At 43.7% G+C, this 14,037-nt stretch overlaps 1 protein-coding gene across 8 annotated transcripts in view; it reads left to right on the forward strand.

Annotated features, from left to right (window-relative positions):
- Positions 1 to 2,411: 2,411 nt before the first annotated feature.
- Slx4 (SLX4 structure-specific endonuclease subunit) overlaps positions 2,412 to 14,037 on the forward strand; it is a 30,690-nt gene continuing 19,064 nt past the window's right edge. For 4 of the 8 annotated variants that reach the window (XM_076577955.1, XM_076577959.1, XM_076577958.1 and 1 more), the window contains exons 1-3: positions 2,412 to 2,541; positions 4,626 to 5,328; positions 7,123 to 7,350. In XM_076577955.1, coding sequence (XP_076434070.1) covers positions 4,977 to 5,328; positions 7,123 to 7,350 — 580 coding nt within the window. In that variant the 5' untranslated portion in view covers positions 2,412 to 2,541; positions 4,626 to 4,976. Of the gene's footprint in view, positions 2,934 to 4,625; positions 5,329 to 7,122; positions 7,351 to 14,037 lie in introns of all 8 variants that reach the window. The other 4 variants (XM_076577956.1, XM_076577960.1, XM_076577957.1 and 1 more) reach the window with 3 other exon arrangements.

The raw sequence follows: 14,037 nt of genomic DNA on the forward strand, positions 1-14,037 counted from the left end.
CTTTGGCCACAGGCGAAGCCAGCAACTAGTGGAAAGGAAGTAGTCAGAGTCAGAGGACAGTCAGAGTCTGGAAGACAGTGGAGAGATGCACAGAAGTCATAGGGAGGGACATGGAGGGTAGCTGTCTGGTTTGGTTTGGGGCAGTGGAAGGACACTCTTGCTGGGTCACTGGCTAAAGAGGAAGGTCAGCTGGTTGCTTCTCGGCCTCTCTGAGCTAGCAAGTTTTCACATTAGCATCTGACTCCTGAATCTTTATAGAATGATAGAGATTTAGTTAAAAAGCTGTATTTGGCTGCAGTGGCAAGAGGTGGTTCCAGCCAGACGGCCCCACCAGGCCTCTGCCTGAGTAGCGGGTGAGCTGTGGGCAGTGACTGTGGAGTTGCCGTCAGAAGCTCAAACAGCAGTGGGTGTGGGGTTCTTTTTATCTGTCCTCAGGCGGACTTAGAAACTTCAGCAGAAAAGTTGACTGACAGCGTCTGTGGAAGCTTCTGATGTCGGGACCCACATGCCAAAGCTCCTGGTGTCCACCACTGCCAGACTGGGGGGGACTGACCTCTGCTGTCCTATAACTCCCCAAGTCCCCTGGGCCACATACATCCAGTCTACTCCTTCAGAGACACTGTGGCCCTTTTGTTCTTCTGATTAAAAACAATTCTGCTTCTGGAGATGCCTTTCTTCTTTGTATTATTTCCAAGTTTCCTCCATCAATCCCAATCTAACAGTTGCAGATGGGTGTGGTGGTGCACGCCTTTAATCCCAGCACTCAGGAGGCAGAGGCAGGCAGATTTTTATGAATTCCATACATCCTAGGGCTGAGGATGTAGTTCATTGTAGAGACTGTGTCTGGAATGTATGAGGCCCTAGGTTTCCTCCCCAACACTATCAAACCTGGGGTACAAAAACATACATGAATGTTCACAAGCAACATTACTTATAATAGCTAAAAAGTAGAAACAGGGGTTGGAAAGATGGCTCAGTGGTCAAGAGCACTGGCTACCTTCCAGAGGACCTGGGGTTCAATTCCCAGCACCTATGTGGCAGCTCAAAACCACACCTAACTCTGGTTTCAAAGGATCCAACTCCCTCTTTCTGGCCTCTTTGAGCACCAGACATACACAGGGTGCAGACATACATGCAGGCAAAACATCCATATACATAAAAACTAATAAATTTTAAAACACCACATGTCCAGACACAGATAAGCAACATGTGGTATATGTAACAACAGATTACTCAGCCACGAAAACAAATGAAATCCACTCATGCAAGCCAGACAGAAAAGGCCACATACTTTATGATCCTATTTATATAAACACACAAAACAGTACACACAAACTTAGAAGAACAGAAAGCAGATTGGTGAGGGGGGTTGGTGGGATGGAGAACAACGACTAGGAACTAACTGCTAACAAGAATAGTTTATATTTGTGACTATAAAATGTTCTAGAATTCAATAGCAACGACAATACTATAGTCTTGTGGATAAAGAGCTGCTGAAGTACACACTTTAAAGGGATTTTATGCTGGGTGGTCGTGGCACACACCTTTAATCCCGGTACTTGGGAGGCAAAGGCAAGTGGATCTCTGTGAGTTCGAGGTCAGCCTGATCTACAAAGAGTTCCAGGACAGCCAGGGCTGTTACATAGAGAAACCCTGTCTCCAAAAACCAAAAAGAAAAAAAAAATCCCTAGTTCTAATCTTTCTGGTCAATGCTCAGCTCAGAAACCTACAAATTCGAAGCATCGGGTCACGACAATTTTATCACCGTAATGTTTCCATCCTTTTTACTCCGCACCTTCTTTCTGACTCCTGGGCTGGGGTGTGGCCTCTTTCACCCCTTTAACACGCTTCAGCGACTACCGAGGACCTTCTCCTCCGGGGGAAGTGGAAACCCTTCACATGACTTCCCGGGGGCCTCTCACGACTGGGCTGCACTAGCCAGGCATTCTGGCTGCACCTGGCGCTTAGCCGCCTGCGCGCCCCATGAGCGGATGCGACCACACTGTTTTTTAATAAAAGCCCTGTACATAAATAGATAAGTACATAAATAGTACGTAGTAGATACACACATAAACAGATGTGCATGGGTGTTTTGCCTGCATGTGCATTTGCACACCAGAAGAGGGCACAGGATCCCATGGGACAGATGGTCGCGAGCCACCATGCGGTGGCCGGGAATTGAACTCGGGACCTCCTGCAGAGCAGCTCTTAACCGCTGAGCCACCTCTCCAGCCACCGCACTTCTTCGAACACGACAGTCACTGCCCTTAACAGAATTCGTGCAGCGCGCGCTGTCAAAGCGCAGCCAGCAAGACGCCTCCCCGGGCTCGCCCCGCCTCACGCTGTCCGGAAACGCTCGCAGCTGCGGAAGAACACCGGAAACGACCCTCTCTCCCTCTTCAGCCCCCTCACACCACACTCATAGTCTCGCGCACGCGCAGGCTCTGCGCCTGCGCACTCGTCACTCTCCGCTTGCAAGCCTCGGTGCGCAGGCGCAGTCCCGCGGCTCTCCGTTGAGAAGGTGCGGCTGCTGCGCGGGAGGTAGGAGGAGCCCGGGCATGGGGCTAGTGACCTGGCGGGGGTGTGGGGCCTGTCAGTTCCCGCCGTACCCCGTGTCGTGCGAGGCCGGTCGGCGTCGGTCTCGTCAGCCTGCGCCACCAGCCACTCGATCTCAGCCGACCGTCGACGGAGTGGCAGGAGCCGTGCCCGGCAGACAGGGGCAGCGCCCGCCCGCAGGGAGCCGGGGACGGTGCTATGGCCACCGGACAGCCCGGCTGTCCCAACGGTGTGTCTGGCTTTAGGACCGTCAGGCCGTTTCCCCAGGCAGGCCCCCATTCCCCTTCCTTGGGCCTCCAGTAGGGGTAAGCGGGGAGGGTCCGCCCCGCCCCCGGATCCATTCATTCCCCGGACGCCTGCGGGGAGCTGGCAGTCAGGTAGGGCGCTGATGAGGCAGGGGTCCTTTGCCCTCTGGAAGCTCGCAGCCTGGTGGGATCCGTTATGTCGTTTAGCAGATATTGGTGGAGCATCTACCGGAGAGGGACATCATCACTCGATTGTCATCAGAGATGTGGGGACTCAACACTAATGAAGTGTCAAATTTACACATCTAGCATGATAAGATTCAGTTTGCTTTATCCTGATGTTCCAGACCCTTGTGCCTAACCTCTCTCCCTGCAGACCTCTCTCTTCTACCCTGTCTCTCCACTTCCACTGTATCAAACTCTTGGAAGTTCGTGAATTCAACAGATAGTTGCCTAGCACTTATTACAAGTTGGGTACCAGACAAACCAAAGAAAATACAAAGCAAATAAATTTGTATCTAACGGATGTGCTGAACTTCATTAACAGATAATTCAGTAAACAAAAATGTAGGCTCTTAAAACCTGAACCACACTGTGTAGGATCTCTGCCCTGCTACTTCAAAACTGTTTCCCACTCTGCTTGTGCCTGATTCCTCAATCTAAAGATGAGGACAGTAGATTGCATTACATAGGATTTCTGTAAGGATTAAGTGAGTTAAAGGTTTAAAAAGCAGTTGGCAGAGTGTCTGGTACACAAGCATCCAATAAGTGTTATGCACTGCAAATGATTGTAAACTGTGACAGATGTCACTATGACAACCATGTGTGATAATACGGAATGTGGAGCAGGGCCCATGTGAGGGAGCAGGGGAACTCCTTTAAGATTATTGCATTACTAAATTTTGAATGAATAGATTTCTGCCGTTGGGTTATTTAGGGAGGTGTGTGTGCGCGCAGCGCGCACATGTGTACAAAGGCCAGATGAGAATGTTGGGTATTCTGCTTTATCACTGTCTGCCTTAATCCCCTCAAGACAGGGTCTCTCACTGAAACCCAGAGCTTGCAGTTTTTCAAGTAGGCTGGCTAACCATCCTGCCTCTGTCTCCCTCCCCTCTGCCCTGCACTGGGGTACAAGTGAGCGCTACCACACCTGGATTTTTTACATGGGTGCTGGATATGTGAACTCAGGTCCCCATGCTTATGCAGCATTCCTAGCCAGTGAGCCTTCTCCCCAGACCCATATTCAGTTTTGACTTTTGAACCCCAGTACACTGTGTGCCCCAGTAAACACTCCTGCCCATAAGGCCCAACCTTTACCTGCAGGCAGTTTAGAGAGCTCTTGTGGACCAAGGACAGAAAGAGTGGTCTTTTCTCTCTCCTGGGTATACAAGGACATGCCCTTTATCTCTTTAGTTCAGTCATTTCGCAGCATTTGCTGACAGCCCCGTCAGCTGATAAAGCGACAGCTGGAGTCCGAGGCCACTGTAGAAAGACAAGCTCCCTGTACTTGGGGAACATTTATTAGTGGCAGTCAGCCTTCACATTTTTCTCCAAATTTCAGTAAAAAAACACACTCTCAAGATACACATTTTTTTTTCTGCCAGAGACAATGCATTGGTAGGCTTCTAGGTGTGTGTGCACATGTGCATGTGTTGTGTGTCATGTGCTCTGGGCTGGGACACACTGTGGGACAATTACACTTCTGTCCAGGCTATACCTTGGAGACTTCCCCATACCCTACATGCTCTTGTTCCTTCCTGGAAGAAATGAGATAAAATAGCAATAGCTGTCTGATTATACTTAGACGCTTTTGGTTTTCCACAGATACCCTGGATCACTATGGCGATCGTGGAGAATCGGTTCACATGTGTTCTGTCTCAGAAGCAGCAGTTGGACAGCAACATACTCTCCCCCTTGTGAGCATTAACAGAGGGAAGCGTAAACATGTTTAACTACAGGTCCAAATTGAAGAAAGATATTTAAGTCATTATGGGGAGGCAAACAGTCCCCTGTTCACAGTTGTGCAAAGTCTCCAAGTAAATCAGAGAGAAGAGAAGAAGCCCTAGTGTGGTTAAGTCCTAAGCAGGCTTACGAGTTTCTCATCTACGGACATGTTTCCAGATCAATCCTCACTCTCCTAAAGACAAACCTGAAAACCTTAAAACGGGTCAAACGATGGATGAGTCAGATGATGATTTCAAAGAACTCTGTGCCAGCTTTTTCCAAAGGGTGAAAAAAAATGCAACCAAAGAAGCGTCAGGAGAAAGGAAGAAGCGGAAGGCCTCCGTCAGCACTCAGAAACGAGGCAAACCGAAAGAAACCCGTCACACGGCCACCAGGAGCAAAGCCCTTCAAGGCCCTTCAGAGAAGAAACCTCGAACAGACAGCCAGGCCTCTAGGACTAAAAAGCAAGGGGCACCCAAATCCCAAGCAGGAGAGCCCGCTCTCCCTGTGAACGGGAAGGGAGGTGTCCTTGCTCCTAGCCCACAGCTCGTGTTGTGTGAAAGAGCACAGAGCATTCCGACAGGTAACCAGCAGGGCCCACTGCCAGATTTGGTGCTGGAAACGTGTGCTTTTGTAAACCGGGCCTCAGAAAACTTGCTAGTAAAGACCTGGTAGCATACACCTCTAATCCCAGCACTCAGCAGGCAGGGGCTGTGAGTGTGAGACCAGCCTGGTCTACGTATTGAGTTCTGGGACAGCCATGGCTATGTAGAGAGATCCTATCTCAAACAAAAGGCCAGAGAGTAAATACTCTGTTTTTATAGATCATATAGTTTGTGCTGCAACTACAATTGGTCCTTCTTGTTTGTGAGGTTCCAAATCTGCAGGTTTATCCTCTGTCACATGACCGACATTTGAGAAAAGAAATAGTCTATGCTTAAATGTCCTGATTTTTATCTTGTTTTTATTCCCTAACAACTATTTATACAGCTGTGTATTGGGTATTATATTAATCTATAGCTGAATTAAAGCACACTGGATGTACACAGGTTAAATGCAGATAGTATATTTTGTAAAAGGGACTAGAAATTTGTAGGGACTTCTAGACTTATCTCCCCTAGATACAGAGGTCACCTGTTCATAATGGTACTGTGGTGAAAAAGCAGATGTAGATGATAGGAAGTGAATGGGTGTAGCCTTGTTCCAGTAAAACTTAATTTACAAAAACATGGATAGCCCTCGGACCATAATTTGCTCAATCCAATGCCTGTGTCCCTTTGTGAATTTTCTATGAGTATGTTTAAGAGCTCTGTGCTCAGGGCTGGAGAGATGGCTCAGTGGTTAAGAACACTGGTTGTTGTTCTTCCAGAGAGGACTCAGGTTCAATTCCCAGCACCCACATGACAGCTCACAACTGTCTGCACATAAAAGTAAATAAATGGTTATTATTTTTTAAAAATGCTCCGTGCTCTGTTTTTCATAAATGTTTATGTGGTTGACAGTAGTCATGTCAGCATAAAAATAATGGTGCTGTTAGTATTTTTGTGAATTAATTCTAAGGTAGGTAAGTTGGAATGGGCCAGCCAATTTGGTTAGGCAGAGAGGCTTTCAGAGGGTGCATTACAGGTTCAAGTTCCCTGCCCTGTTGCCCTTGGCATCCTCTGCTGTATGAGGATGACATACCCTCTTCACACAGAACTAAAAACTAGCCTTGCACCTATGATGTATGATGCGTTTTCTGATTTCCTCACCTTCTCTTCTTTATCCTAAAGACAGTTTTCTCTAGTGCAGGTGCAGAGTCTTTCAGCAGTGGTGGCAAAGTCTGAGCCCCTGGAAACCACTGAAGGAATACGCAGTGCTGCCCAGGCATTCTGGGCACTCATGCTCCCTTTGCGCAGCTGGTGAAAGCTCCACGTGATTTGCACGTGCATATGTGTGAAATAGGCTTGTAGCTTCAGGGTTTCCTCAGTCTCTATGGAAGGCCATAGATGAATCTCAAAGAATCAGTCTAGAAAGAGAGAAGCACTTGCCATTGGTATTTCTTTAATAAGAGCTTTATTGAGATATTACTCATATTACATAATTTTACTCTTAAAGTGTACAGTTTAGTGTTTTTAGTACATTTAGAGTTGTGCAACCACCGCCACTACTACCTAACTTGAGAGCATTTTTATCACCCCCCCGCCCAAGTGAACCACAAGCCATTGATGAACCCAGGACCTTCCTGCCATTGATACATGTCTCCTCACCATAGCGAGTGAACAGACAGGTCCTGTTCATACAGGTCAGGTCAAACCGGAACTGACTGAAAAGGACATTTTGGAAATTTGAGTCAAACCTGTAGAATAAACACTGTGAATATTTTCCTCCTTGCCAGAGAGTGCTCCCAATGGCGGCTCCCAGCTCCTCCCATCCCATCTCACTACGACTGGTGTGCCAAGCCCCTCCCAACCCAGAGCCTCGGAGCTGGTTCTCCAGCGGATGAAGCAGTTCAAGAGAGCAAACCCTGAGCGCTTGACACATGCTTCAGAAGAGTCTTCCCTAAAGACCACACTGGAAGAAAATGCCCCAAGGAGCCCTCAAGAGGAGATGGTGGTAGAAAACGGTATGGTGAGCATGTTCTGCTTTCTAAGACAAAACAGTGTATAAGAAAGGGAAACAAGAAACCCTCTTTGCTTCATTTCTGTATACAGGTTCTTTGTCTGATGTTTATCTCACAACCTCATTGGAGCTAGCCAAAGGATGGAATGCCCCTATAAAATTTATTTTATTCTTTTTAATTATGCGTATGTATGTGTCTGTGTGGGGCTGTGTACATGGAAATGCATATGCCTGTGGAGGCCAGAAGTGTAGGTGGAGTTTTCCTGTGCCAGCAGCTGCTCCCAAATAACCACTCAGAAATTTAATATTAATTATAAATGCTTGGCCAGTAGCACAGGCTTGTTACTAGCTAACTCTTACATTTAAATTAACTCGTACGTCTTATTTATGCTTTGCCACGTGGCTTGGCGCCTTTTCTTGGTATGGCATGCCCATCTTGCTTCTCTCTGTGTCTGCTGGCGACTCCCCAGCTCTGGCTTTCTTTGTCCCAGCATTCTCAGTTTGGCTCTCCTACCTGACTTTATCCTGTTCAGCTATTGGCCAGTCAGCTTCTTTATTAAACCAGTCTGAGTGATAAATCTTCACAGTGTACAAAAGGATTGTTCTACAGCACAGAAGAGTATGTTGGATCCCCCAGCACTAGAGTTGAAGGCAGTTGTGAGCTATCTGACCTGGGACCTGGTCACCAAACTCCAGTCCTCTGCAAGACCACTATACTCGTTCCTGCTGAACTGTCTCTCTAGATCCCAGTTTCTTACTGGGCTTCTCACATGGTCTTGTTTCCTCTTTCCTTCCTCCCTTCTCATTCCCCTCCCTACTTTTTACTGTGAAATAATTTTTTTATAGAAAGTTTTTTTTTTTGTTTGTTTTTTAAAACCACAGTAGGGGCTGAGAAAATGGCTCAGTGTGTAAAGTATTTTCTGTGTAAGCACAAGGACTTGAATTCAAATCCCCAGCATCTACAGCTGGGCGTGGTGGTGCACACAGTAATCCTAACACTGGAGAGACAGACAGAATGATGCCTGGAAAGGTCGAAAGCAATGGAAGAAGACACCTGACGTTGGCTCTGGCCTCCACACATGTGTGCAACACACACACACACACACACACACACACACCAAAAATCAAAACAAAATAACAAAAAACCTACAAGAAATCTTCTTGTATGCCAGGATTCAACCTTCCTAAGGCTGCAACCCTTTAACGCAGTTCCTCATGTTGCGGTGACCATCAATCATAAAATTATTTTGTTGCTATTTCATAACTAATTTTGCTACTGGTACAAATCATAATGTAAATATCTGATCTGCAACTCCAAAGGGGTCGTGAAGCACAGGTTGAGAACTGCAGCTTTATGCACTCTACCTAGATCTAACAGTTGTAACATTTAGCCATACGCATACTTTTTGGCGTGTACATTTTCACTTTTTTTTTTTTTTTTTTTTTTGGTTTCTCAAGTAGATCTGGCTGTCCTGGAGCTCACTCTGTAGACCAGGCTGGCCTTGAACTCAGAGAGCTCTGCCTGCCTCTGCCTCCTGAGTGCTGGGATTAAATGAGTATGCCACCACCACCCAGCTTGTTTTTCACATCTTAATTAACTTTGTTCATGATTCTGGAATTGGGCAGCAATTAAACTAATTTGAACTAAAAATAGTTCAAAATGCTCCTGCCTTATGTATTTTGTGTCTCTACATGTATTAATGATGTCAGTGATGGTGTGACCCTTAGATTTTCTCACATAGGCGCAACTCCATCATTTTATCTAACTTCATAGCAGTTCCCCAGTTGTCCAAGCTATCTTTTGTAGCTTGCTTTTTCCTGAACAAAGTTGACGTGTTGTGTATTGCTTTAGCTCCAACAGTCTTTTTGGGGTAGGATTCAAACAAGATTTTTCTGTGTATCTCTAGAATTCACTGTGTAAACCAATTTAACTCAGGGTTAATCTGTAGTTGGAGTTTTCCTGTGTCTACCCAGCTCCTGCAGCCACTCAGACCCAAGAAAACACACAGAGACTTATATTACTTATGAACTATATGGCTGTGGCAGACTTCTTGCTATCTAGTCCTTATATTTTAAATTAACCCATTTCTATTAATCTATACCTTGCCATGTGGCTTGTGGCTTACTGGTATCCTTACATCTTGCTTCTCATGGCAGCGGTGGCTGGCAGCATCTCCTGACTCAACCTTCCTCCTCCCAGAAGTCTCCTCTCTGCTTATCCCGCCTACACTATACTTTCTGCCTGGCTACTGGCTAATCAGCATTTTATCTATCAGTCAATCAGAGCAACACATTCACAGCATACAGAAAGACATCCCTAGCACTTCCCCTTTTCTTTTTTTCAAAAAGGAAAGTTTTAACTTTAACATAGTAAAATTACCTATAACAAAACAATTATCAAGCAAGAATTATAGTTATAATATCTAGTCTATTTGTATTTGGCAAAATTAAAGAAAATATCCTATCTATCTTACATTTGTGAGTCTAAGTTTTTATATCTAGCTTATCTTTTATTATAACTAAGGAAATTATAACTATCTAGTCTTCAACTGCATCAAAGACCTCAGAAGGATATAATATTACCTGAGAAATGGGAGAAGGACGCAAGCAACTTTTGGAAGTCTTGCGAGAGTAGACAGAGACAGCTGGCAGCCTGGACAGGCACATAATGTTCCTTTGTAAAGTTGGGGCATCTGTCTTCAGCCCACAGGCCTAGAGTCTCTCAGTCACTTCTCTCTGTGTCCTGTAGAATGTCTGGCAGTTTCCTCTGCGAAGCAGGAACCTGAAGGACCATTTGCCAAGCAAAGTTCAGTGGTCACTTTTATAGATGTAACCAATCGTCTTATTAAAATAAGAAACACAGAGCCAATGTAAAAGAGAAAGCCGAGAGGTCAGAGCTCAGAGATAAAATCTTACCTCCTGCAGTGCTCCTAGCTTCCCCGAGAGAGAGCTACTTCCTGTTTGTCTGTGTTTAAATACTCTTTCTGTTCTGCCTTCTCATTGGTTGTAAACCCAACCACATGACTGCCTCATCACTGCCTGTAAGTACCGCCCTCCAGGTCTTAAAGGCGTATGTCTCCAATACTGGCTGTATCCCTGAACACACAGAAATCTACCTAGCTCTTCTAACCATCACGCTCTTGCTATGGCTCTAATAGCTCTGACCCCAGGGCAGCTTTATTTATTAACATAAAATTAAAATCACATTTCAGTACAAATAAAATATCACCATACACCTTCCTATGGGTCTTGCATGTTCAGTTGATCAAGCAGTCCAGGCAAGAACAGTTTCTTGTTCAAATGGCTATTTTTGCCAAGAAGAAGATAAACTCCATATAGAGTGTCTTCAATGCCCATCTTTTTCTCTGAAGTAAATCAGTGCTGCCAGGAGCAGACATGTTTCACTGTCCAGAAAGTCTAAATTTTTTTTTTTTTAAATTTTATTTTTCCATCACAGGCAATTTATTTTGTTCTGTTTATTCACAGTTAATACAGAAAATACTTGGAAACATTTCCATATAATGTTTGACACAGAAATCATCAAATAGAAGTATACAATGTTGACAGGAGGTAGTACATTTATAATTTATAACCCCAAATATATTTATAAATTAGAAATGGAAAGATCTACAAATGAAATTATGAAGGTTCACCAAAGTCATTTAATCTGTCAGTTTCTCATTCATTTTTATGTCTTAATAATATTCTATTGTATGAATAAGCCACATTTTATTTCTCTCCAGTATTTGATAGCTATTTGAGTTGTTTTAACTTTTTTACTATTAGCAACACACTGCTGTAAACCTTCATGTACATGTTTCATAGGTGCACATTTTCAGTAGTTTGAGGATATATTCCTAAGGGTAGAATTGTTGAATAACAGAGTAACAATGTTTTGCATTTTGACCAACCACCAAACTGTTGTGCCAAAGTGGCACACCATTTTACAATCTCACCAAATCCTTGTTTTTAAGGCTCTGATTTTTGTACAAAAGCATTCAATCATTCTGTCAGACCAAACCAGGAAAAGTAAGCTATAGTTCAGAGCTGTTCTATTCCATTTACTATGCAAAGCCATTCTTGGCGTTTGCAACTCTCAGCCCTTTTGAGTATTCTTGCAGTGTTCATCTTTTCCTCCACCACTTTTTTTTTTCTTCTTTTTTTTTTCTGGTTTATTTCTATCTATTACAAATGTATAAAAAATCCTCCATCAACGCTGCTGATAGCAGCAGAACCTTGAGAAATATACCTTTGGTTTGCCTCAGAAAAGGAACACATACTGCACTGTAAAGTTTATAAAATTGGTGCAAAACATTGTGGTAATGTTACAATACCAGTTTTAAGAGTTCAGTGACTAATGGGGAGCCGATGGGATACATGCAGAACTGTGAAAGCGATCTCACTTAGCCAGATGTACACGTAGACTGTAAATCTACATTCAGATCAATTCTGAACTAAGACTATCATCTCAGTTTATCTGTTGAGGTCAACCAGGAAACCCTAGAATATACCTTGATTTTTGCAAAAAACAAAATAGGGGGAGGGATTTCTTCAGCTTTTCAGTCCACGAGTAACAGTATCCTAACAGGCAAAGTGTTTTCTCACTGTCAACATAGAATGAACTGCTGCTGGAGGTCAACTTGGGCTTTAATTTGCATTAGCACTTACATGCATAGTAGTCCAAGTTGTTGACCTCATGACTTTAAAAAGTAACTCTAAAAAAGTAAAATGGCCCTTCTTGGAAGACTAATGAAAGACATCCAGCCACAGTTGTAAAAATTCTCATCAAAACAAGAAAGTCTAAAATTTTAAAACATTTTAAATGCCATATTCTGTAGGTCTTTGAAGTGTTTGAAGACTACCTATCTGAAATATATCTGTGTATACCCAGAAAACTTAACATGACTATAAATTTGACTATCATAGAAGACTAATTGTTAATCTGTATTTAATTATCCATTAAAATTTAAATGAGTTACATAAACATAATACCTTAAACAAAAGTAGAAATATATATTATAACAAAATTAACTTTATATTTGTATCAATAAACTAAAATCCATAGCAATGTAAAACATTTCTAAACAAGTTGTTGCTCTTTAAAAGTAGGTTCATTAATCTACCCTTTCATCCTATCCTACCTATACTATCCCCTTTTCTTCTTTAGAAAGAGATCATATTTATAATCAACCTGTTTTAAATAAGAATATTGGTTTTCCTCTGTCCCACACCAGAGGGCTCTTTTGATATTGAACAGAAGAATCTCTCAACCTTTTCTTTTAGCAATATGTTTGGTTTTAGAGAAGGAGTGAGCCAATTCCTTCTCCAAAGCCAGCTTGCTATATTTGGGAATTTGGGCATAGCTTCTCATACTACTTCCTGCTGGATGAGAGCGCTGTATTCTTATGGGGACATAAAGAAAAATTTAGGATTATGGAGTAGTCCGTGAGGCTGTATCGTCTGAGCCAGTTGCCTTGAAACCATTCTGGATGTTGGATCATCTAGGCCATGGTGTCATCGGAGACCTTTCAGGGGGTCTTGGCTGGACAAACCTGATGTATCTTTTTTTTTTTTTTTCTTTTTTGGTCTTTCGAGACAGGGTTTCTCTGTGTAGCTTTGTGCCTTTCCTGAATCTCGCTCTGTAGACCAGGCTGGCCTCGAACTCACAAAGATCTGCCTGCCTCTACCTCCCAAGTGCTGGGATTAAAGGTGTGTGCCATCACTGCCCGGCATACCTGATGTATCTTAATCTGGAACAAATCCATAGCCTCTTGCTTTCTGTGGAAACAAAAGCAGAGCCTCCTTTCCAAAGCAACATATCAAAACTATTTCTTTATATAACTGCATATATTACTTTCTTTTCTCTTTCAAGCCTATGTACATTTTTACACACATTGTAAATCATTTAGAGGTTTATCCCATCTGAATCTGTCTTATTGTGAATCTATTGCTTTAAACTGTAGTATTCTCCACCCACCTCAGCTTCCCAACATGGTGGTGGTATGTTTACCGCCAGCTCTGGATCTGGAAGCCATGTGTACCATAAACTCTCAGAAGCAGTGGGTCTATGCTTCTATCAAGCAGTGTGTAGCCCAGAAACTTTTTTTTTTTTTTTAATGTCTGTACTAGCAAAGGCTAAAGCGACCACACAGTGTAATGTGTGGCTTGCAGATGCCTCATTCCCGCCATGCTGTAGGTCAAGCCTGCACACCACAAACCTGCCATAGAGTAGCTCAAGCCTGCAGGCTATGGCTAACTTGAGAGAGACAAATAGGAAACTGTTTTTAGCTCCATTTTAGAATCTTCTTTCTCAGGTTTTAGGTGGAAACTCTTGCCCCACGTTGGGTACCATTTGTAGTTGGAGTTTTCCTGTGTCCACCCAGCTCCTGCAGCCACTCAGACCCAAGTAAAATACTTACATGACTTATAAACTGTATGGCCATGGCAGGCTTTTTGCTAACTAGTTCTTATATCTTAAATTAACCCATTTCTATAAATCTATACCTTGCCATGTGGCTTGTGACTTACCAGTATCCTTACACCTTGTTTTTCATGGCAGCGGTGGCTGGCAGCATCTCCTGACTCAGCCTTCCTCCTCCCAGAAGTCTCCTCTCTGCTTATCCCGCTTATACTATACTTCCTGCCTGGCAACTGGCCAATCAGCGTTTTATTTATTAACCAATCAGAGCAA

The sequence above is a fragment of the Peromyscus maniculatus genome, chromosome 8, assembly GCF_049852395.1.
Source record: "Peromyscus maniculatus bairdii isolate BWxNUB_F1_BW_parent chromosome 8, HU_Pman_BW_mat_3.1, whole genome shotgun sequence".
Taxonomy (NCBI): domain Eukaryota; kingdom Metazoa; phylum Chordata; class Mammalia; order Rodentia; family Cricetidae; genus Peromyscus; species Peromyscus maniculatus.